The sequence below is a fragment of the Xyrauchen texanus genome, chromosome 12, assembly GCF_025860055.1.
Source record: "Xyrauchen texanus isolate HMW12.3.18 chromosome 12, RBS_HiC_50CHRs, whole genome shotgun sequence".
Lineage (NCBI taxonomy): Eukaryota > Metazoa > Chordata > Actinopteri > Cypriniformes > Catostomidae > Xyrauchen > Xyrauchen texanus.
Genome location: NC_068287.1, coordinates 43,509,283 through 43,534,024, shown reverse-complemented (window position 1 = coordinate 43,534,024; position 24,742 = coordinate 43,509,283). Strand labels below are relative to the sequence as shown.

Sequence of the window (24,742 nt, the reverse complement as noted above, 5' to 3'; positions counted from 1 at the left end):
GATGATGTTTTAGGAGAGAAGAAATCCGTTTCCCTTTGATAGCTCATATAATACATGAGTTTTAACAGAAACATGTATGTAAGTGCTTTTATACAATTTTAAGCTTCACATTTCTGTCTTTTAAACCCTCCAAAAATGGGCCCCATTGACTTGCATTGTAAGTGCCTCACTGTAACGTCGATGTTTGCTTTTTTATATATATCTATATATATCATATATATATAATGCCTGTATAGTTATTATACTGCTGTGGAATTGCACATAGATGCAGTGTCCTCTGTTTATTTGGCCGATGCAAGCTTTAGTTGGCGGTTTACTGAGAATGATGCCAAAAACAAAAAATCATCCAGTGAGTGGAAACACCTTGTTGTGAGCGGTCAACAGAGAATGGCCAGACTGGTTTGAACTGACAAAGTCTACGGTAACTCGGATAACCACTCTGTACAATTGTGCTGAGAAGAATATCATCTCTGAATGCTGTTCTGAGATGCGGGTTGGCGCTGTTGTGGCAGGAGGGGGACCTACACAATATTAGGCAGGTGGTTTTAATGTTGTGGCTGATCGGTGTAAATACAGTATGTGTGTATGTATATGTATATATATATATCATTTATACACACACACAGAGATGTGGAAGACCAGATGTGCAACTAAACAAGAGGATAAGTACATCAGAGTCTCTAGTTTGAGAAATAGACGCCTCAAATGTCCTCCGCTGACAGCTTCATTGAATTCTACCCGCTCAACACCAGTTTCATGTACAACAGTAAAGAGAAGACTCAGGAGGACTTAGAATTGCAAAGAAAGACACTTTTGAAACAGAAAAACAAAAAGAAAAGGTTCGAGTGGGCAAAGAAACACAGACATTGTACAACAGATAATTGGAAAAGAGTGTTACGGATCTTAACCCCATTGAACTTTTGTGGGATCAGCTAGACTGTAAGGTGCGTGAGAAGTGCCCGACAAGACAGTCACATCTATGGCAAGTGCTACAGGAAGTGTGGGGTGAAAGGTCAAGTGCTACAGGAAGTGTGGGGTGAAAGTTCAAGTGCTACAGGAAATGTGGGGTCAAAGGTCACCTGAGTATCTGGACAAACTGACCGCTAGAATAACAAGGATTACACGTTATTAATGTTCTGAATATACATTGTGATCAGTTGAATGCCACTTTGGTGAATTAAAGAACCAATTGCTTTGCTATAAGAGCAAAATCTGGACATTATTTCAAACTTTTGTCCACCAGTATAAATATGTATATAACTAAATTCTAAAGAGTTTTGGGTAACAATACCCTTATACACCTTCATGCAAGCGCTTAACTATTTGCCCCTACCTGAGTGAGAACATAAAGTTAACATTACAGCAGATTCCTCAGATTATTTAACTGTAAAGTTACATAAAAGATCTGTATGATTGACTGTGTATCAAGTGCAGTTCCCCTTCACATCAAAGAGGGCAGCACGTCAACACTGACGTCACTGCGCCTCCTGGTGTCCGAAAGATGCAACTGCAGTTTCGTGCTCTTGCTGCGCACTTCATCTCTGAACACATTTCATTTTATTTCACTGGTTGGATACATTTATTTAAGATGGATTATCTAACAAAACTCACTTTCGTACAAAGCACAGAACAAACAGTTAAGAGCTAATCCAAGTACATCAGATAATGCATGAAATAAACAATAAGATATCAGAATACAGGACGTCAAAAATGTTTTCATGTTTATCCGAGACTTATGACTCCAATCTGAATTTACACCAAATGTTAAGAAAAGCGGTTTCTCAGTGCACTTCAAATTGTAAATGATGAACCGTTGATTTCAAAGTCAATTAATGGTACAAGAAATATGAACAAAGATGTGACAATTCAGGGGACATTTCACTGACATCATCTTTCGTCTCGCTAAATAATGGGATCTTCAAAGCAATTCTCAGTTTCTGGCAAGTTCAGGCCAGTGTTATTATAGTGCCATATATTATTATCAAAGGACATTTAAGCTTGATCCAAACTGTATCCATATGAAGTGCCTTAAATTATTATAAATCCTTACTAAGCTAAACTTTGGGATGTTCCCCTAAATAAGAAAATTCTCTCATTTCCTCACCCTTGTGCCATCCCAGATGTGTTTGACTTTCCTTCTACTGAACACAAATGAGGATTTTTAAAAGAATATTTCAGCTCTGTAGGTCTGTACAATGCAACTCAATGGTGACCAGAACTTTGAAGCTCCAAAAAGCACATAAAGGCAGCATAAAAGTACTCCACACGACTCTAGTGGTTTAATCCAAGTCTTCAGAAGTGACATGATAGGTGTGGGTGAAAAACAGATCAATACAAGTCATTTTACAGTTAATCTTGACATCAGCCATCTCTTTGGCAATCATGATTATATTTCCCAGCATCGTTTAGCACTCGGCGAACTCCACCAGTAAGTGTAATCGCGCTTGAAATCACGATTGTTCCTGTAGATTGCAATTTCAACATGTGTTACATTTTGGTCTGTTCTCACCCAAAACATATTAGATCACTTTAGAAGACATTAAACCACTTAGAGTACTTTTATGCTGCTTTAAAGTTTTGGACCCCATTGACTTACATTGTATGGACCTACAGAGCTGAGATATTCTTCTAAACATCTTTATTTGTGTTTGCAGAAGAAGGAAAGTCACACATATGGAGTGGCATCACAGGGTGAGTAAATGACAAAAAGACTGTTCAACCATCCCTTTATCTTTTTGAGGTTTTCAACTGATGATTTTACTTTGGGATGTGCGGCAGAGCTCATTTCATGACCACTGGTTAGAAAAGCAACGGGGGAACAAAAGACAGAATTTTTTTTAGTTTTCGTTAACTATAATAACACTGGTTCAGGTGTCACAAACGGCCGAATTTCTCTCTAATCCCTGTCCAGAGTCGCATACAGATTGACCACAGATGAAGAAATGGCAAACAAGTGTCTCTTATCAGCGGTGAAGAGCGACTTAAGTCACACCTGCACACAGATTCTCAAGTCTTCATACAAACAGATCAACAGTGGCATCTGCAGCAATGGTGAGTGAACGCCTCCACACACAGCACAGTCTAACGATGGCAATAATAGAGTCCAGTGGGGCGAGTTCAGTGTTTCTCCAGCGCTTGAGTAAGAAGCTGGTTCAGACGGGAGATCATCGGACGAGGGTCTTCGTTGAGGCCGGCGGTGATCATGGCGTTATCGTAAATCTGAAAGGTAAAAAAAGAGCTAAATGAGTTACACTATCAGCGAGATGTTCCCATTCGTATAATGTAGAAATGTTGTGAATTATGACCAGAGTGCAACTGGTGAGTAAACCGACACTTTACCTGGTCGAGCAGCATCTGTGAGAGCTCAGGGTTCGAGTCCTTCAGTGCGTGAAGCTTCTTGATGAGGTCATGTCTGCAAAACAATTGTTTGGTGTTAAAAGAACAGCACGTTCTCTTCCAGAGCTTATATCCAGGTTACAGTGAGGCACTTACAATGCAAGTCAATGGGGCCAATTTTAGGAGGGTCTATAAGCAGAAATGTGAAGCTTAAAATTGTATAAAAGCACTCACATTAATTCTTGTTAAAACGCGCGTATTTTTAAGGAGTTGTAGTGGCGTAGTGGGCTAAAGCACATAACTGGTAATCAGAAGGTTGCTGGTTCGATCCCCACAGCCACCACCATTGTGTCTTTGAGCAAGGCACTTAACTCCAGGTTGCTCCGAGGGGATTGTCCCTGTAATAAGTGCACGTCACTTTGGATAAAAGCGTCTGACAAATGCATAAATGTAAACGTAAATATGAGCTGTCATTTTTGCAGGATTTAACGGCGTTGCATCGTCATGGCAACGAAGTGGTAAAATTGGCTATAAAACGACACAGAAAAGATTAGCGAGCGATTTTACCACACTAAAATCATTTTAACACGCATGTCGTTTATGTCTTGTGGCTGTACTTTTGAAACGGTGAATATTTTTAACGTTTACTGGTTGGCACCCATTGACCTCCATTGTAAGTGCCTGGTTGAAACCCAGATTAAATTTTTTTTTTTATGAAAATGAGGGCTGAGTCCAATAAACTTTTGTGGTAATCAACATTATGCCACAAATGCAGCTCAACTTACGTAATGAACCCTGAATGTTCCTTTAATTAAAATCTGTATTTTTGTGGGACGTGTCAGAATGGTCAGATCAGATTTCAAGTCGTGTTTTCGGCATATGTAATGTCATACAAAGTGCGCAATACCGTCTCTAACACAACTCACTCTTTTCTCATATCAAAACTGTTTGACAGGGCTGGACTGGTAATCTGGCATAACGGGCCTTTTCCCGGTGGGCCGATGCACTTTGGGGCCGTTCAGGGGTGGACTAGCCATCCGGAGAACCGAGTGTGCCGGTGGGTCGGCCGCGAAACGGCCCGAGATAAGCTAAAACGAGCCGCTGCGTTATGCAGAACGGACCACAAAACGGCGCGATGACAATGAACACCCCCCACCACTCAAACACTTTTGGGCCAGTTGCTAAGTAAAATCCCAGTCCGGCCCTGACTATGCAGTAGGTATGTCAAAAGTGCCAGTACATCAGTACCAGGTTGATGCAAAAACAAAAAACTTGCAACCATGCCAGTCTTTCAGTAGTTTCAGTAATATCAAGTCCCGCCTTAATTTGCCACCAGGTTCCTGTTTGACTGGCACACGGCTGCGGACGCTCATTTGTCTTTCATACCCGGTGTTGATCTCCAGTGTGGGCTGCAGTAACTGTGCTCTCTCCTCTGAGCTGCGGGCGAGCTGCTGTGTGCGCAGGATGTGTCGAGCGGCTCCCATCTCTAGCACGGTGATCATGGCCGGATGCGTGTCCAGACGTGGGGTCACCTGACGTGGCAAAGGTAACAATTATGTCTGGATGCATTACATGAGTGCTGTAACACATAAACAAACAGCAATGTCTCTCACAGGTTGAGTTTATCGGTGTAAACGTGTCTACCTTGATGTTGGCGACTCTCTGTCCGAGTGAGTTCTTCATCCAGGCCAGCAGATCTTCTGCCTGCTGTTCAGTCAACCGCTCTGATGCTACACAAAACAGTTACATCAACCATGATGAATATCTACACAAAGCTTGGAGTTAAGACCAAAAGTAGTATCGTAAAAATAGACATTTTAAAATGTTTGTACTGTATATAGTAGACCATCACTAATTCATACTATGCAAACATATTATGTTGGGCAATTCCGCGGAAATGTCAACCACATCATGGACAAATAAAAGTTACCAAAGGAACAAAACCCCCTTTAAAGTTCTTCTGTGGTGTCATGGATATGGATATATTTCCATCAATAACACTAAAGACGCTGATTTACACCCCTGGAGTCGTGAGTTTGAATCTCAGGGCGTGCTGACTGAGTGACTCCAGCCAGGTCTCCCAAGCAACCAATTGGCCCAGTTGCTGGAGAGTGTAGAGTCACATGGGGTAACCTCCTCGTGGTCGCTATAATGTGGTTCTCGCTCTCGGTGGGGCACGTGGCGAGTTGTGCGTGGGTGCCACAGAGAATAGCGTGAAGCCTCCACATGCGCCATGTCTCAGCAGTAACGCGCTCAACAAGCCGCGTGATAAGATGCGCGTGTTGACGGTCTCAGATGTGGAGGCAACTGAGATTCGTCCTCCACCACCCGGATTGAGGCGAGTCACTACGTCACCACAGGGACTTGGAGCGCATTGGGAATTGCAAATTGGGGAGGGAAAAAACCGCTAGAGGGCGCCGCTTGCTTACACAATGCATAATGGTTATCTGACTGAAGCGCTGATTGCGGTCCATTTTTAAACGCAGCCTCGCACAAAACCATAATGTGATTTCAATCTTAACTAGATCAATCTCGCAGCGTTAATGGATACTATAACAGAGTCTCAGAAGTCAAAGTTTGTTAAAAGTGTTAAATAGTTTTATCACACTTAATGTCTTGTGTCTATACTTTTAAAACAGTGAGCATATTATCGCTTACAAGCTGGCCTCATTGACTTCCATTGTAAGTGCCTCACTGGAAAAGGAGGGGCAAGTCGAAATAAATTTTTGTCGTAATTAACATGATGCCACAAATGTTGTCGATTGAGCTTAACTCGTATTGATCCCATAATATTCCTTTACATGTTCTGCTCGTCACACCAAGCATAAAATCGTCTGAATTTGGATCAATTTTGTCTAAAGTTCCTTTCAAAACTATGAAGTAAAATGTGGGTCAAGAATAAACAACCTCGACTTTCATGTAGAGGCCCAGCTACATATCTCAAACAATAATCTTCCTAGATAATAGTTGCATTTTAACATATTTATGCAACTACGGCTCTTTGTCACCTGGTTTTGCATCTTGGAATTTCTCCTCTTTGTAATGATCTACAACGATGTCCGTCTCGGCTGAAATGAGTTTCTTCTTGTCGAACTCTCTGAGGTGAAGCAGTGTGAGTTCATCGAACTGCTCGAAGCAGAACAGAACCTGCAAATACAGATAGAAAGTCAGAAACGAGAGCAGCGGTGCATAAAACCGTCTGATATTTGTCCGTTTAACAGAAGTGTAAGAGCCACTTTGTTTTATAGAATATTTGACTAAATATTAAAAATCTTGGTTGGAGGTTGGCTGGAGAATTGGAGCAGTGGGGGCAGTATTGCACTCGCTCTATCGCAGCGTCATCACAAAAAGAGAGCTGAGCCGGAAGGCAAAGCTCTCGATCTACCGGTCAATTTTTGTTCCTACCCTCACCTATGGTCATGAAGGCTGGGTCATGACCGCAAGAACTAGGTCGCGAGTACAAGCAGCCGAAATGGGCTTCCTCAGAAGGGAGGCGGGCTTCTCCCTTATAGATATGGTGAGGAGCTCAGTCATCCGTGAGGAGCTCGGAGTAGAGCCGCTGCTCCTTTGCGTCGAAAGGAGTCAGTTGAGGTGGTTTGGGCATCTGGTAAGGATGCCCCCTGGCCGCCTCCCTAGGGAGGTGTTTCAGGCACGTCCAGCTGGGAGGAGGCCTCGGGGAAGACCCAGGACTAGGTGGAGAGATTACATCTCCACACTGGCCTGGGAACGCCTCGGGGTCCCCCAGTCAGAGCTGGTTAATGTGCCTCGGGATGGGGAAGTTTGGGGCCCCCTGCTGGAGCTGCTGCCCCTACGACCCGACTTCGGATAAGCGGTTGAAGATGGATGGACATGGTCAGCTTTATTTGTGCTGAACAGTTTAAGAAAAGTCTGACACGCATACATTTTGTTCCTCATGACAATATTTCCTTTACGATCTAATAATATTATAATATGTATAATGCATCATAATGTACTGAATCTTGACATACAGCATGTACTGCATTTTGATTCATCTTGGTGATTTGAGTCTTCTGAATCGGTTCACCAAAAAGATTCATTCAGATTCGTTCATTGACCATGTCTGCAAATGACAACTTGGGAGTCAGTAGATGGCGCAAAATTACCATCTTTTAAAAGTGCATGTCACCAAACATACTGAAACCAATAATATGCTGCCTCACAGCCGCACTTACGTTTACAATTATGCATTTGGCAGACGCTTTTATCCAAAGCGACTTACAGTGCACTTATTACAGGGACAATCCCCCCGGAGCAACCTGGAGTTAAGTGCATTGCTCAAGGACACAATGGTGGTGGCTGTGGGGATCGAACCAGCAACCTTCTGATTACCAGTTATGTGCTTTAGCCCACTACGCCGCCACCACCACTCCACTTGAATGCTATTGGCTTATGCTATAGTCAATCTTTACAGGCATGAAAAGCAGTAGCGCTCATTGGCTTGGAAAGGGAGAGACGTCAGTGAACAAGAAATATGAGTCAATAACGATTCCTTCACTTAAACGATTCGTTCATGAACGAAGCATCACTAATTGCAATGTGTACTGTATCCTGAATTTCTTGGTTGACCAGTACTTTTAAAAACACATCTGGTCAATATCAATTAAATTGGTTTTGTTTGTTCAGTTATAGTTTGGTAATTGTGGACACATTTGGTCTAGTCTCACCTCCATATCTTTCTGCTTCATGGCCTCAAAGTACGGCGAGTGTTCGGCCAGGTGGCGGTTCGGTGCACACAGATAGTAAATGTTCCTGGTTCCCGCCTTCATACGAGAGGCGTAGTCCATCAGACTGGTCTGCTGACCCACAGGAAGTGCTGACGACTCGAAACGCAACAGCTTGGCAATGTCCTCCTGTGACATCATAATGCAGCCAGTTAAAAACAAACAAAAGGAAAAATGAAAATTCTTGGACGTGAAACGTCCGGAGAAACGGAGCTGAAAACCAACATGCAAACTTTCATTGATTATATTAATCTTATATTTTAATTTAATACACTAACTTCCTTCAATTTGTGTGACTTATCCCACCATAGGGTCATTTTTGAATGGTTTTCAATACAGGACAAAAAGGTTCGAAGACCAAAAGGAGGGTTAACATATAGACCCCAAAAATGTATTAAATATTGCTTAAAGTGACTACAATGCAATGCAACCATTTTTTTTTATCTCCTATTCTCCCAATTTGGAATGCCCAATTCCCACTACTTACTAGGCCCTCATGGTGGTGCGGTTACTCGCCTCAATCCGGGTGGCGGAGGACGAGTCTCAGTTGCCTCCGCTTCTGAGACCGTCGATCCGCGCATCTTATCATGTGACTCGTTGTGCATGACACCGCGGAGACTCACAGCATGTGGAGGCTCATGCTACTCTCCACGATCCACATACAACTCACCACACGCCCCATTGAGAGCGAGAACCACTAATCATGACCATGAGGAGGTTACCCCATGTGACTCTACCCTCCCTAGCAACCGGGCCAATTTGGTCTCCGTTCATATTTTGAGTCAAGATGAAAACGAAAATAACATTTTACGGCAATTCGAGCTAAGACTGCACCTTGACGCTCTGCTCCGCGGTGGTCACGATGCCCTCGCGCATAAACAGCCCGTAGTCGTCAAAGAAGCGAGCGTATTTTTCTGGATCTTTCTTACCCTGGTCCAGCAAGTACCGAATGACACGCTGCTGTAAGACGTCCCTCAGTTTCCTGAGAGAAAGACACCTTACTACTCTTCACTTCAAACATGAAATTAAAGGCATAACGTGATATTTTAGGCCGTGTCTGTACCTGATCAGGGCACTTTCCTGCAGCAGTTCTCTGCTGAGGTTTAAAGGAATATCTTCACTGTCAACAACACCTGTAAACACAAACACATGGCTTGTTCCCTTTTTTTTTAACAGCTAACAGGCTTTTGTTTCATCAGAGCCACTGAAGGTTTTTGTCATGGAGACACAAATGGTCAGCTGACCTCTCAGGAAGCGCAGCCACTTGGGCAGGATGTCTGCGGACTTGGTTTGGATCAGAACCTTCCTGCTGTACAGAGCAACACTGGATCCCATCTCACGACTCACGTCAAACATAGAGGGCTTCTGTTGTCACACACACACATTCAAATTAAAGACTATTAACCATAAAAACACTCATCAATGAGAAATCACTCTTTTAGAGATCTTTTTCACTATTGTAAACATGCTGATTGCACTGTGTCTGTTTTCTCACCATCTCTGGCACATAGAAGATGCTGCGGATATTGAGCGGAGCATCTGCGCGGTAGTGCAGCGTGTAGCGTGGTTTATCGTGAGCTTGAGCCACGTAACGATAAAACTCCTCGTGCTGCCACTCGCTGATGTCTTTCGGATCCATCATCCACAGAGCCTGCAGAGAGAGAGAGAGAGCGACAGACAGAGAGAGGGAGAGCGACAGAGAGAGGGCGAGCGAGCGACAGAGAGAGAGAGAGAGCGAGATGGGTCAGGACTGATGATCAGAGCTCCAGAGAGGTACATTTCAATAGACTTTACATACCTGTAGGGTGTTTAGTCTTCGTCCGTTCAGAAAAATGGGAAAACTGACGAAGTTGCTGTATTTAGTCACAACCTCTGAAGAAAACAGATCAGAGTCACTTTATTTTTTCCCTTCTCATGTTTGATGTGAGTGTAGGTGGTTTGCAGTGTCCTGTACCTTTGACGCGGTCTTCAGAGGAAAACTCTTTGCAGTCGTCCTTGAGGTGGAGCACGATCTTCGCCCCCTGACGAACTCCGGTAGCTTCTGCGATCTCAAACAATCCAGAACTGCACAGACGTATAACTCAATGAGTCAAACACGAAAATGTGATTTATTATAAGATATATCAGTCTAAGAAACTGCTGAATAATCACAAAATAATTTAGCCACAAATGTACTTTTATTCTTATTTGACATTATACTGTATATCTCTGAGTGTAAATAAGGTGGCTCAGAAAAACTGATTTTGTTTTGTTCCCAATTATGTCAACTGTATCTGAGAAAACGTTTGTGCTTATATGACAAAGCAATCAAAAATTACAGCATTAAAAAACTAATTGATCCTAGTGTCCAAAAATGTCTCCATGTGTCCAAAAGCCTCTCCGAACAAATAAAACAATAATTGTACATAAGAACTAATCACACATGCAAACACAACAATGACTAAAGGTTTGCATAGCATGCAGACACGATTATAGTGATGAGATTTCACAGAATGAGTTTCATTCTGTGTCATTTGAGTCATCATTGAGTCTGTGTCATGTATTTGGCGCCATCTCCTGGTGGCCGTATGTAACATTGTGCTTCATGTGGATTATCTAATGATCTATACATCTGATTATCTTGTGTGTGGACTCGTTTGAAAGATAATCGCCGCCTCTAAGTAATGACAGTGATATTTAAAGTTTAGTTCATTTTACATTAAGTTATAAGCAAAAACACGGCATATAAGCAACAATAACATAATTGTCAAAAGCATACAGTTAGCTATTACTCTTTATATTTTTGTCTGTGAGTAAAATGAATATATTATCTTTATAGATTATGTTTTGTTTTTTTCTTAAAACAATATGAAACTTGGTCCTAAAACTGCTATGCTTACCCGTCTGAGGACCACTTGTATCCAGGAGCTCCTGGTTCAGCAGACTGAGAATAAACATCCACTTTATCAGCCACCATGAAGGCGGAGTAGAAGCCCACACCAAACTGCCCAATGATGGAGCTGCTGGCCTCTGCTTGATTCTGAAGAGCATCCAGAAACGCCTAAAAGTGGAAGGAACTTCAGATAAAACGGTCCAAATGCTTAAACCCCATTGGTTGAATCAGTTATGGCCGAAATACGAAAACGCACCTTAGAGCCGGATCGAGCGATGGTACCCAGATTAGCAACCAGCTCCTCTTTGTTCATCCCAACACCTGTATCCTAAAAACACAAGGATGAAAACACAGATTCTACATCAGCAACAGACTGCACTTCCGATTTAATGAAACAAAACACCCTTGATTTTGTTGGGAATATTGGTGCAGGATACCTGAATGGTGAAGGTGCCTTTGGCTGCATCAGTCTGAAGATGAATCTCCATCGGTGCCGTTTCTCCACCTGCGGTCATCAGCTTGTGCCGTAGCTTCTCCAGAGCGTCACTGCCGTTCGAGATGAGCTCCCTGATGAACACCTGACAGGGCAAAGGTATACCACTTACAATGAACTCAAACACTGACAAAGAACATTAACCTAAACGTTGACTAAAACCAGGGTCAAATGGTGTTGAATGCATCCATTTACTCCTGTTCAACTCCTCACCTCTTTCTCCGAGTACAGCGATCTGGCCACAATATCAAGCAGTTTCTTCGTCTCCGCTTGGAACTCGTGTTTGGAGAAGGATCCTTATTCAAGGAAAGAAACAAAGAGTTTCATCACCCTTAAAATGCACACACTCGAGCAGATTTGATGTTGTTGAATGTTTTCCAACCTTGAACGTTCTCGGTGTCGTTGATGATGCTGTGGAGGGTCTCCTCCTCTACAGTCTCCGCCTGTTGGGTACTGTAACTGCGATGAGCCACGCTGGCACCAGTAAAGGTCGAGCTACAGACTCTGGTGGGTCTGATGTGATACAACTGATGCCTGCCATTAGTATCAACTGTCAAAGAAACAGACAATCAAATTCATAAACAAGTGCCCCTTCAGATTTTTGAGTCAAGTGGGTTTTTTCTGTAATGCAGCTTATATATAGGGCCAGAAGGGTGGCATGGGGTGGCAGCTGCCACCCTAAAAATGTTCTTTTCCACTCCGCTTGCTTCCCCAACTCGGACCCCGCTCGCATCCTGGAGACGATGCACAATGGCTTAACCCGTCTGTGACGCACATGGTCCATAACAATGTACCGCCTGTGTCTGGGAGTCTGCCAACCCCTTTACTAGATGCCACCCACTTACACTCAAGCGGAAATGCATCATCACGGTCTCTGAAAAGGGTCTATATTGTCTACACAATCTACAGTCTACAACTGTACTCCTAGATTATTTATATTTTGTTTTGTGAGCCAGATTTGCCACCTCAATAAACAAATGCATTCATGAATTAAATAAGTGCATTATTTTTGCGATTCTTTTTATACCACAGTTTGCAAATTGACCAATATAAATTGATAAGTATTGGAATATTAGTGTCAGAAATTAACTTTTCATAAATGGGCAATAATTGCCCTCTGGATTTGATTTTCTGGGGTACATCTTTATGAGGACACTTACATCTAAACATATATAAATAAAAACATTTATAAATTGATCAATTGTCACACATTATACATACATTTCTGCATATACATGGTGAAATTATTTATTTTTCACATATCCCAGCTAAGCTGGGGTCAGAGTGCAGGGTCAGCCATGATACGGTGCCCCTGGAGCAGATAGGTTCAAGGGCCTTGCTCAAGGGCCCAACAGGGGTGTCTTGGTGGTGTTGGGGCTTGAACCCCTGACCTTCTGGTCAGTAACCCAGAGCCTTAACCGCTGAGCCACCACTGAATATTTCAATTTAATCAGTTCATAAGTACTCAATCTGAATATGTAACCTCCTACTCCTAAAATTAACCTTTGTGCGACCTTCGGGACATTTTTGTCTTTTTAAATGCCAACGGCATAAATTGCCATAGGTGTGTATTTTTGGGGGGAATTTTGATATTTTTTCCCTCAGTTCCTATAATAAATATATAATACACTGTGTACACAAAATAGTTACACTCAGGACCTTCAGGACAAAAATGTCCCCATTGAAACGGCAATATTTGATCCCAGTGCCATTGAAGCATAAAATCATGAATGCTTTCATTCAGGAGCGCTGGCTTCAAAATGTAAATTTGTAATATTTTCCACCAGATGGCGCCATTTTTATAATGTTTAGCCTATGGAGCAAATACAAGCTTTTCCCCTATTCTCTGTTTGCTGTATTATAGAGACCTGCAGGACAACTGAATAAATGATGCAGCTAAAATTGCGTGGGTGTGTTTATATGGATGTCAGAGTGTGTTTTGAGTTTTTGTTTTTTTAATCTGACACTGCACAAAAAATAATAATGCATCAAAATCAATGTTATTGCTAATCATTTTTGTCCCGAGCCCCCTTAATTTCTGACCCTGAAACTGGTTATTTCAAAATGAGTTACAGACAATATATTACTTTACATATATTATGCATCTTTGCAATGAGATACACAATGACATGTCAAATACCAAACGCCTTCCCAAAAATTATTAAAACAGTTTCCCACAAATTCGACCACCCTTATGTTACAATATTTCATCATGTTCTTTCAAACATATACCTCCACTGAACGTCGCGGGTACTATTCTGTTTCTTATCCCTCTGTTGGATGAAAACAGCCTGGCATTGGCCCGTTGAGAGAGATTCAAAGAGTGTTTGAGTAAAGTTACTGATCGGATCATTTCTGCTGCTGTAGTTTGACCTATAGAGTCGGGAAACTGCGGCGTGACAGGCGTACAGCGAGCTGAAGGACCCCAGAGTGCGCTCACTGATGACGTCACCAAGCAGCTAGATATACGCCTGTGTATAAAACCCCAAATGAAGAAGGGTACATCTACAGACATTGTTCCAAAACGCCTTTAAAGATATAGGGAGCCCCTAACCGTACCCTTTCCCTAAACTTAATCATTTTGGAGTTGGCGCAATCCCGTTTTGTGATAACTCCGCCCCTTTTGGATTAGTCAACTCCCATTTGAAGTAACCCCGCCCTCTTTTGGAGATTGCTGAGCACATCTGCTGATCACAGGGATGTAAATGCAATGGGAAGATTTGAAGTCAAAAGCAGAATGACAATGTATTAGAAATTATTTATTTCCCTGTAATTTGTCATATATTTCTCATGATATTCTACAGTATCCTGAAATAAACAGATCTGAATCTTTGCAGATAATGTAGACCTTAATATATAAATTGGCTATTTAATGATCTTAAATCTTCAGTTTTCCCTTGTGAAGCTTTAATACTGCTATTGGATCATTTGTAACAAATGCACTTCCGCTCATGGTTAAGGTTAGGAATAGGGTTAGGTAAGGGACTCCCTATATCTTTAATGGCAATTTGGAGCTCATATCCCTTTTTGGAGCAATGCCTGCAGCTGCAGAATTCCCTTCTCTAACAAGTTACTAAATAAGGACTACAACTACCTCAAGCATGTGAGTGAACAAGCCAGAGGAAATGGAAAACCATCCTTATTTAGCAACTTGTTTGAAGCCTACTTTAATAAACAAAACACATGGGCTTTAAAATTCCCGTCTGGGGTATGATTGTGTGTCATTTATGTTTTTAGAACAAAATCTCCAAGTTGCTTTGAGTTATGTTTACCACAGACCTTATTTTACTCCTATATCTGCAATCAGTCAGACTGCTAGATGGCGCAATTGGCCAATCGTAATCGAGTCTCTTGAACTGAAGGTCAGATTTTCCTGTTTCCACTGAAGCACACAAGATGCTTTTTGGAACATTCCCAAATCATGATGGATAACATGACCATCAGGTTTTGTTTATGCATGCTGAAAATCCATTTTTCAATTGAAGTTTTCTCTCTAATTTATATGCTGAGAATGTCATTTTAAAATAAAATAATGCAAGATAGCATTATAGAACAGCAAACAGCGCCGGATGAAGATGCGTTCTTGCACTGAAACACAGCTTGTGTATGCAGAGTTTACTACTTTTAACTTGACACAGCATCCTAAAAACACAGCCTTTTTCCTGCAATGCTCCGAAACCGTCTATACATTGCCGTGTTCTTTAAAAAGACTTTATTGTAAATCTTCCTTGGACAGATCGACAAATTCAATTGCAAAATGGATTGATGTGAACTGTAACACAATCACAGGCTTAAGTAAAATGATATGCATGGAAATAAAGAGTATGTTGCTTTCTGAAGGTACTTTTTGTATTGCCTAATCAATGCTTCAACTCGTCTGCCACAGTAATGTGATGTATTTTAATTATCTGAACTATTATGTTTATAATAGTCAAATCCGTGTCCAGGAACCTGCTATTGGCTTCCTCAAGTTACAGAGCAAATCCAAACTCTATGGAGGCCTTAAAGCCTAAAGCGAGCGGCAAGGTTGCCACACAGGCCACGGTGCCTAGCAGTCCCCGCAAGGGCCCGTCCAATTCAAGGAAGTTCAAGAGCAAACCCCCCCAAGAGGTTTGGCTTTTATATTGCTATTGGATGGGTTTAGTATTGCTCAAATAGATTACACTTTTTTAATCTTAGCGGTATTCAAAGCACTTTACACTGTGTCTCATTCACACATTCACACACCAATGATGGCAGAGCTGCTATGCAAGGTGCTAGCCTGCCATTGGGAGCAACTTGGGGTTCAGTGTCTTGCCCAAGGACACTTCGGCATGGGGAGTCGTGCGGGCCAGGAATCGAACTGCCAACCCTGTGATTAGTGGCCGACCCGCTCTACCACCTGTGCCACAGTCGCCCCTTAAATCGTTTATGCTTCATAAATTGTTTTAAAGTGTTTTCAAACATATGAATATTAGTATGGACGTGGCCTGAGATGATATGCATGTGAGTGTGTAATTATATTGTTGTCTCTTATAGACTTTAATGTGATCTGCCCATGGGAGGCTTTTAGTCACCTGCATGAGCTCGCCCAGTACGACATCAATGAGGTCACTTCCTCTTTCCACGCCTCCCACTACACACATCGACATCGACAGAGAACCATCAGCAACCAATGGATGACAACGTTACAATTTCCTCAAGTTGTACAAACTGTAGCAGCAGTTGAACTGCAGAAACTTTTTTTATGATGGATGTTTATGTTTTCATTTTGTCAAGCTGACATGTTGTGTCTTGTACAAAGTTTGTTTGGGTGCTGTGAGGTCTCAGCGTCTGCTCATGGAGCGAGTGCTGGGAGAAGCTCTCTGCGAGAGTTTGGGCTGGTTTATTGGCCTTATAATGCTGGAAAACCCGTACAAGATTGAGTCGATACAAGAGACCCTGTCGGACTCAATCCCCAGCAGAACAGAAAGGGTTGGAACATAAAATAAAGCTAGATGATTTTCATATATTTTGAACAGACTGCTGAGTGGTTCTCTAACTTTGGTCAAACCTATATTGAGACATACTGTATATTATGTACAGTCTAAAGGCCAAAACATACACGCTTTTCTATTTCTCACGTAATTGCGTTAAAAATTGTGTCTTATCGGGGCCTGGGTAGCTCAGCGAATAATGGTGCTGACTACCAGCCCTGGAGTCTTGAGTTTGAAGACTCAAACTGAGTGACTCCAGCCAGGTCTCCTAAGCAACCAAATTGGCCCGGTTGCTAGGGAGGGTAGAGTCACATGGGGTAACCTCCTTGTGGTCGCTATTAGTGGTTCTCGCTCTCAATGGGGCGTGTGGTGAGTTGTGCGTGGATCCACATGCTGAGAGTCTCCGCGGTGTCATGCACAACGAGTCACATGATAAAATGCGCGGATTAACGGTCTCAGAAGCAGAGGCAACTGAGACTTGTCCTCCGCCACCCGGATCGAGGTGAGTAACCGCACCACCACGAGGACCTACTAAGTAGTGGGAACTGGGAATTCCAAATTGGGAGAAAAGGTGATAATAAAAATAATAATAATTTGTCAGATCGCAAGTACGAGTTGCATTCTCAATGTTGCCACAAGGGGCGCTATAGTGAGATTAGTGTGAAGTGTCCGCTTCCACGATGAGTTTTCTCTTTCAAGTCAATGACTGTCATGGTGGAGCAACAGTTTGAAGAGAATATTGCTGAGCAAGTAAGTTAAAGTCAATATATTTATAGCAACATACCTGAATATTAACACATCCAGTTTAATGGCACATACGTTTGAAGGTAACTCTATCACCCCCTTGAGCACTGAGGATTGTTATCGCCACAGTAATGCACAGTAGCGCATGTTTAAGCATGTTCAACCCGACTGCATGTTGGCAATGTTGTGGCCAAGTGACCGCATCTGCGTTCTCGTACTTGCGTATGTTTAGGCCTTCAGAGGTCAATGCAAGTATGCGTTGCATTCTCAACGTTACCACAAGGGGCAATATAGGGGATATTATTGTGATCGGTCAATGTCTGTAGTGAGTTTTCTCTTTCAAGTCAATTATTGGAGCAACAGTATTGGAGCAAGTTTGTTAAAGTCAGTATATTTATAGCAATTTACCTGAATAATATAAAATCCAGTTTTTTAGGTAAATCTATCACCCCCTTGATGCGCATTTAAGCATATTCAACTGGATTGGCCGAGCGCTTAAATATGCATGTGTTTAAATCAATTACAGTCCCAAAAAGTATCTGGACACCATATGCAAACAAATTATGTTAGATCTTTTTTAGGACTTTACTTTTCTGAGTTACTTTTGCATTGATTTTTAGTGGAAGTATGAAGTTAGTTCCCACAAGCTATGGTGAATTACATTGAGCTATTGTTTACAATAACAGGCAGAAACCTTGTATTGCTTTCAAGATTTGTACTGTACATGCCATGGTAAAACTAGACTTTCTAAAGTATAAACAATAGTTTAAAATCTCAAGATCCAATGCAAATGAAGTCCAGGATGTTTGAGAACCACTATGGCACAATATTGTGTTATTGAAAACATTCAGTGATACTGCAGTCATTATGAATATACATCATGTTGCGCTCTGTTCCAGTGTATTTTCTGCAGCAGACGTGCCGTTATGACCAAAGTGAGGATCTGGACTCCCAGCAGAACTATAGCTACTGTGCCAATGACTTCACCATGGTGCTCTATCCAGCGCGAGATGCTGCCCAAACAGCCGCCCAGGAAGATGACACTCTGGGCGGAGAACTCGTCCAGCTGTAGGGCACCTACTCCACACTGGGAGTTCCATACGGTCCCGTTCTCCAGAGGATCTACACAACAGGAGGGTGGCACACCACAGGCCTGGACCCCAGGAGCTGAACAGTTGAAATATCTGTGACAGAGAAAGGGATATCGGAAAGGTTCATTAATGGATGTGCCATGTAATCATGCTTTTGCACGCAGTTTAGGTTTAAAGGGATAGCTCACCTAAAATTTTTAAATCTGTCATCATTTATTTTCTTTCTTCCGCTGACCACAAAAGGAGATGTTAGGCTGAATGACAGCCTCAGTCATTAAATGCTATATAGTTGCTAAGGTGTTGTTAGGGCTTGGCTATGGGTGTTCTGTGTGGATGCTTACTGGAACCAATTAAAATATATTCTGGTTCCTCTTTCATCATGATATAAACATTATACATGTTAACATGATTTGAGGATGATAACATTCCTTACTTATCTTATATGTGTAAAGTTATATCCAATATCTTTACTTTGTTGTCATGACAACGAAATATTATAACCCTGTAATGATATAACTTCCCACAGATAAGGTTACCACCCTAAAATCATTTTAACATGCATAATGCTTATGCCTTGTGCCTATGCGTTTATGGACTGGCCCTTGAAACGAGGGGCGAGTCGAAATACATTTTGGTTGTTATAAACATCATGCCACAAATGGCTCCGATACAATATATTTATATGTATTTTATTCCATGATTTGAGGTGTATATACAGTTTATATACAGGTGCATATAGTTTTGAAAAAAACTGTACATTCCACACAAATTGGAGAAATAATTTTAACATCGAAAAATTACACACTTCCCCCTTAAATTCTATTGAGTAGCAAATTGTTTGGTTCATATGGGCTAAACTCAATTGGGAAATGAAATGTCATATCCTGAAACTCTTGAAAGATCAAGAAAAACCACTAATTTGCTCAGAACTTATAGTTGGAAAGCAGCGAATGCTCGAGGGGGTTCTCGATTTCAAATGAATTTATATAATCTGCATACTTAACAGGAACTTTGGACTAATGCAGCCTTGGAAACGAAACAAAATGACTAAAGATGTCAGCCCCTCTCTCGATTTCCACTCATTTTGCTTGTGCACTCACACATTGATTTCCCAATCTCTGTATGTATCTGCCCCACAGCATTGTAGACCGGTCTGGATCTCATCAGTGATGAACCTCAGGTCCAGATCGTCCTGGTACCGCACCACAGCAGCCAGCATGCCTGAGCGCAAATACTCCACGATCTGGCCTTGCAAGCTGTACACCATGATCGCTGCCAGTATCTGAGCCACCACTAGGAGCAGCACAGCAGTTGAGAAGATCCGGAGAAGACACAGATTCTCCCGCAACACCCCTACGCAACCTGTCAAACTCAGTAGAGCGACGGTAATACCAAGGAATGTGAAGAGGAGCATGGGGTCCGTCCCAATACCGCTGATCTTCTCCTGAGCAAATGATTCTTTATTGATCAGACCCCAGAGTCCGACTACTAGTGTAACCAGACCAAGAACAGTAAAGAGCAGGTTGCTTGTAATGAGGAGATACTTCAACAGATAGTCGCTCCAACTGGACGAACCGGGTCCATGTGAGCTGAAGATGTTCCATGATGTTCCTTTGGTTGGACCTACATGGTTGGAGGAATTCGAGCTGGTTTGACTTCCCGAACTGTCGTCAGTTCCCCGATACAAGACGGATGAGTTACCCCCTGCTTTCACGTCTCCCTTGATGGAAGAAGATGGAGAAAGTTCATGAATTTGGATGGCTGTGGATTAGCCTGATCACTTTATGTGCATTTACCAATACGCTGATAATAATGAAAATTCAGCTAGTTCAAAAATATCCATACAACACAAGAAAACTGTTTAAATGAGACTTAAAATCAATAGATTATGCTCTGCTTTTGACGTCAAAATGTAAACAATCATGTGCATGACACTTAATCACACTGGATAAGCAAGTAAGACCAGCAAACATGCAACGTGAAATCCGGTTAGTGGGCAAAGGTCTATGTGTGCCATTCAGTAAATGCTTAAACCGTTCATAACCTTACCCAACCTGATCTCATGAGAAGTTGTACGAATTTGTACAAGTTGGCTAAATGGTATGAAATCGTACTAGATGTACAAATACCCGGTTGTGTACATGCTTATTCATTTTATGCCCTAACCCATATCTAAACCTATCCATACAGAAGAGTCTGTCAAGTTTTAGAAGGACCTGATTGGCTGTTGCAAAAGTCCCTCTTTGTGAATTCACATAGCAGTTGTGCCATTTTGCATGCGCTATTTCAGTGCAAAAACCTTGTTCGCTAAGCTAGTTGACCCTAATTCGCTAGTCTTTTTCGCTAAGAACCTGCAAACCAGTTTAACCAGACTCTATCTGTGCTAGTATAGCGATGCATCATGCATATTTAAATGCACATCTTTTTGACATTTATTTCAGTGTAAATAAGCTACATTTTATGTAAATTGAGTTTATTATTGATATTGCCTTATTCACAAGAGTCAGCACTGGCGCAATTAATAGTGCACTATTACTGCCTAAGCAGATGGTTAATGCTATTTAGTTTAAAAAGAGACATTTGTGCACATTTTATAGCTATAATGGCCGAAATAATTTATAAAATGATGTAAAATGTATAGAGTGTTATAATGGGATATACCCAGAATTTTGGATATATCTAGGTAATAACGCACGGTAATGACGGTATTAATGCACGTTAATAACTGTGTGGTCGAGTGCATTTTAGGCATTTTAAACACATTTTAAAGCATGCCAGATAGCAGTAGTCTGCTGCATTTTCCACAACCAACACTGATTCGGCATGCACAGATAGAAAATTGCAGCCTCCAAATTGCGTTCAGCGCTCATTTTCAGGCATGCTTGCACTGTTACTTGCTTTTTATATTCCATTAGTGTATCAGGTGCTAAAACAATGCAAACTTAATTTATGTGAATTCCCCCATTCTTTTTCCATAATGTCAAAAGCATCACGTTTGTTGACAAGGTTCTGCAACACTAGCGACACCAAACTAAAAGCTAAATTCAAACAGAATCCAGAAAACTCCCCCTGGTTGTACAAATGGATAGTCACACCCCAAAACTCACACCATTGGTCAAGCCAATGGTATTCTAAAATTACAATCTCAACCGAGAGAAATGTAGCCACTATGAAAAGATCAATCTAAGAAAATAAATAATTAAGAAATCACATTACCTTTGATATGAGAGGCCTTTTTTCTCCATTCTGGAAATTATTCCTCCGATCCCAGAAAAAGAGAAATCTCCTAAAAGACGAAAGATGCCCCATGTCTCCCAAATAACGGGAGATGACTCTGTATGTACTCCAGACTGCTCTGGTGTTGGTCAGTTGAGAAGACAGAACAAGGGAGTGATACACAGAGCGAGTGGGCCGTGGCAAGGCATACCAGCATCATGTGAGAGTCACAGTACTGAGGATTAGAGGGTCAGTGTTTGAACTCTTTCTGCTGTGCGTCTACTCACCCTGAAGACAGATCGAGTGCAGCTCCCACAAAGGCTAAAGCAATGGCAAGACGCTGGTTAACTGCTTCACAACTGTCAACCAAACACAATAAACACATCCTGCGCAGTTTACTAAAGCTGAAAACATATGTTTTAAAATGGGTCATTAATGTTATCATATCCTGATTACAACACAACACGATTCAGTCGTGGACAGTTGTTCTATATGTTTGAAATGAGTTTTCTTAACTTAAAAGGACGTGTCAATGTAACTCTAATAAATCTCGTTTTAATTTCTTCATGTACTACCTAGTGAAAGTGAATGTTAGCATGCTTAATACATGCTGGTTGGAAGCATTCATGTAGTCCCATCTCAAATGGATTAAGTAAACTTCCATTTTCATTTAAATGGAAAGAACACAATCAAAATGTTCTGCAATTGTGTCACTTCTGTTCACTTTAAAGGAGATTAAACTATTATGCCCCTTTTTATAAGATGTAATATAAGTCTCAGGGGTCCCCAGAATGTGTCTGTGAAGTTTCAGCTCAAAATACCCCACGGATCATTTATTACACCATGTTTTAAATGCCTCTTTTTGGGTGGAATTAAAAATGCGCTGTTTTCGTGTGTGTCTCTTTAAATGCAAATGAGCTGCTGCTCCCCGCCCCCGACATAGCTCTGGTCTCTGTGAATACAATCAGAGGCAATGCTAACTTTAGCTGCGTTAGCCGTGGAATCAGCTAACAAGCACATTCAGAAAGGCGATTTGCAAACATTCACAAAATATAAATCTGGTGTAAAATGATTTGCACAAACAAACACAAATTTTTGTATGTTTTGGGGCATATTGGGGCAACTTCACTGTGCCTTCAGTGGCGCTGATGCCAGGAGTACATGAAGACACTTATGTTCACTTTTACAGCAACAGCAGACACTTAAGAGACATTATTCTTCCCACTGTAGCTGCTCCAGCACCGACTGTGTGTAGATCACTCAGGGGAGGAGCTATGATAATAGGATGGAGTCCGTCAACAGTGGTGGGCGTGGCCTGATCTAACGTGACTTTACTTTAGAGCCGAAACAAAAACAGTTCATTTTGACACATTGTTTTTGATGAATAGAAATATAAGAAAGAGGAGTGGGTGAACTTTTAACGTTGTAGAGTGGTCGTGTACACACACTGCTGACTCACATTTATGTACAAACACCATGTGTGGCAGGGCGGAGGGCGGGGCCGGGTTGTGATTATACACACCCGGTCCCTTATCAGGCTAATTAAGCCTCTGAGAGGGATAAAGGCCGATGACAGATGGTGGTGCGACGAGAGAGAGATAGTTTACGGACATGTCCGTCGTGTGTGTTTATGTAGTCTTTTAAGTTTATCATTAAAACTATTATTTATATTGTCAAGCCAGTTCTCGCCTCCATTCCATTGATCCCTTTACACCATGTAAAAGTGAATTTGCATCAGTGGGGATTTCTTTAAGACTGCAAGGGAAGCTCAGCTTCCCCTATAATGTCAAAAAAATAATGGTCAAATATGTACTATTGTGTAAACAATTTATTGACTAAAAATGCGTTAGAACACGTTCATCTCGAAGACGAGTTCATTCAGAATCAGCTACATTACATATAGCAGGTCGGCTGACTCGATTTACTTCTCATACATTCCCGTAGTGTCAGTGCATTTCCCTGTTGAAGCCGAGCGTCCATTGACTTCAATGGGGCTGCTCTGAACAGTTTTTTCAGTGCTCCGAAAATAGACGGTCATTGGATAAATGCTGCGATTATGTCCCGCCCACGGACGCTCAGCGTCTCTGGGGGTGAATGAGGAGTGGGCTGGCCTGGACTCCGGGCTTCCGCGTGATGATTGGAGGATCTGTCGAAAGACTGCATCTCCTTTTGATTGACAGCTGAATCTGTACTATAAGAAGTCACTGAAGCTATTTCGCGCTCAGTCCCATCGCGGATTTCTCAAGTGTAGTCGAAAGACAAACTGCTGCAACCTATTTCTTTATATTTGTTTGGCGAAATTGCTAGTCAATTTGCATAATACATTTCACACAATTATACACCACATTCATTGTTTCAGTTTTACCAAGTTTAATATATATTTTGTTTTAGAGCGTTCGTTCGTTCGTTCGTTCATTCATTCATTCATTCATACAGTAGGCTAGGCTAGCGTCGTACGGGTGAAACTGCGCACGATGGCAGACGGTGCTAATATTGTCGACCTGATTTTGGCGAAGCCATTTGAAAGTCTTCCTTACGAGGAAAAAATTTGAATTAAACAGCAGGGCAGATCAACACCTAAGATTGATTTAGTGCAAAAAATAGGGTAAATAAGTTTATAATGTAGGCCGAAAATGAGCTTCCCCTCTTTGAAAGACCAGCAGCCGCCACTGATTTGCATAATAGGTCCCCTTTATGTAAACTGAACAAGCAACAAAACCCCGTTTTCGGCCACTATTCACCTCTCAGCACAAAATTATAATGGCTCAGTAGAAAAGCTGTTAGTCTGGTATTTTTATGGAAATCTTTTACTTTCTCAACATTTTTATGTTGATAAATGAATTCCACCTGTTAAATATGGCAACCTGTTGAACATTGTGTGCCAATCTGAACACGTCTCTGCTTTTAAAGCCATCCGCTCTGTCATAAAATAGTCTCTAATTGAAGCACAAATGTTACCAAAACATTTTTGAAAAGACTGTTTTTTAGATTAAAAGGTGATTTGAGCAAGGCGAAACCAGCTGCCACATCCTCTTACGTCCATCTAGAATGAAAAACAAAGGTTTTGTGCTACTTGAAACTGGTTATCGTCATCACTTATAGGAATGAATGACTCATGATAGGACGTGCTGTGATTACAGCCTCGCATATAACCAAAAGCTATTTAGTGCTCCATCATTACAACCTTGTTACAGTAAGTTGGTAATTAGGTAGTGCCACTGAGGTTCAGTGTGCATTGTAATGGTGCGTTCACATACAACGCGAAGCTAGTGTTTCACGCGGCGCAATTACAT

The 24,742-nt window shown here is 41.7% G+C and overlaps 2 protein-coding genes across 2 annotated transcripts; both read right to left on the bottom strand.

The window, feature by feature from the left end:
- Nucleotides 1-1,545: 1,545 nt before the first annotated feature.
- Nucleotides 1,546-13,851, bottom strand: trap1 (TNF receptor-associated protein 1). The gene is made up of 18 exons (XM_052139178.1): nt 13,676-13,851; nt 11,826-11,993; nt 11,657-11,739; nt 11,388-11,528; nt 11,207-11,278; nt 10,958-11,118; nt 10,033-10,142; nt 9,877-9,950; nt 9,574-9,729; nt 9,323-9,443; nt 9,142-9,211; nt 8,913-9,060; nt 8,022-8,207; nt 6,345-6,483; nt 4,981-5,066; nt 4,723-4,868; nt 3,340-3,412; nt 1,546-3,219 (listed from the first exon to the last, which is right to left on the bottom strand). Exons 1-18 carry the CDS (start codon nt 13,794-13,796, stop codon nt 3,118-3,120), a joined length of 2,157 nt encoding a protein of 718 aa, XP_051995138.1. The 5' UTR covers nt 13,797-13,851; the 3' UTR covers nt 1,546-3,117.
- Nucleotides 13,852-17,443: 3,592 nt separating this feature from the next.
- On the bottom strand, nt 17,444-21,699 carry LOC127652798 (tetraspanin-10). The gene is made up of 3 exons (XM_052139193.1): nt 21,450-21,699; nt 19,334-19,953; nt 17,444-18,326 (listed from the first exon to the last, which is right to left on the bottom strand). The coding sequence occupies exons 1-3, from the start codon at nt 21,540-21,542 to the stop codon at nt 18,008-18,010; spliced, it is 1,032 nt and encodes a 343-aa protein (XP_051995153.1). The 5' UTR covers nt 21,543-21,699; the 3' UTR covers nt 17,444-18,007.
- Between the last annotated feature and the right edge of the window lie 3,043 nt (nt 21,700-24,742).

Coding starts and splice junctions, on each gene's coding strand:
- trap1 (XM_052139178.1), bottom strand. CDS start 13,796: ATGATCCGATCAGTAACTTTACTCAAACACTCTTTGAATCTCTCTCAA. Junction 11,994..13,675: donor ACCCGCGACGTTCAGTGGAG/GTATATGTTTGA, acceptor TTTCTTTGACAG/TTGATACTAATGGCAGGCAT. Junction 9,951..10,032: donor CTCTGAAGACCGCGTCAAAG/GTACAGGACACT, acceptor TGTTTTCTTCAG/AGGTTGTGACTAAATACAGC.
- LOC127652798 (XM_052139193.1), bottom strand. CDS start 21,542: ATGGGGCATCTTTCGTCTTTTAGGAGATTTCTCTTTTTCTGGGATCGG. Junction 19,954..21,449: donor AAAGGCCTCTCATATCAAAG/GTAATGTGATTT, acceptor TCTTCCATCAAG/GGAGACGTGAAAGCAGGGGG. Junction 18,327..19,333: donor AGAGATTGGGAAATCAATGT/GTGAGTGCACAA, acceptor TCTCTGTCACAG/ATATTTCAACTGTTCAGCTC.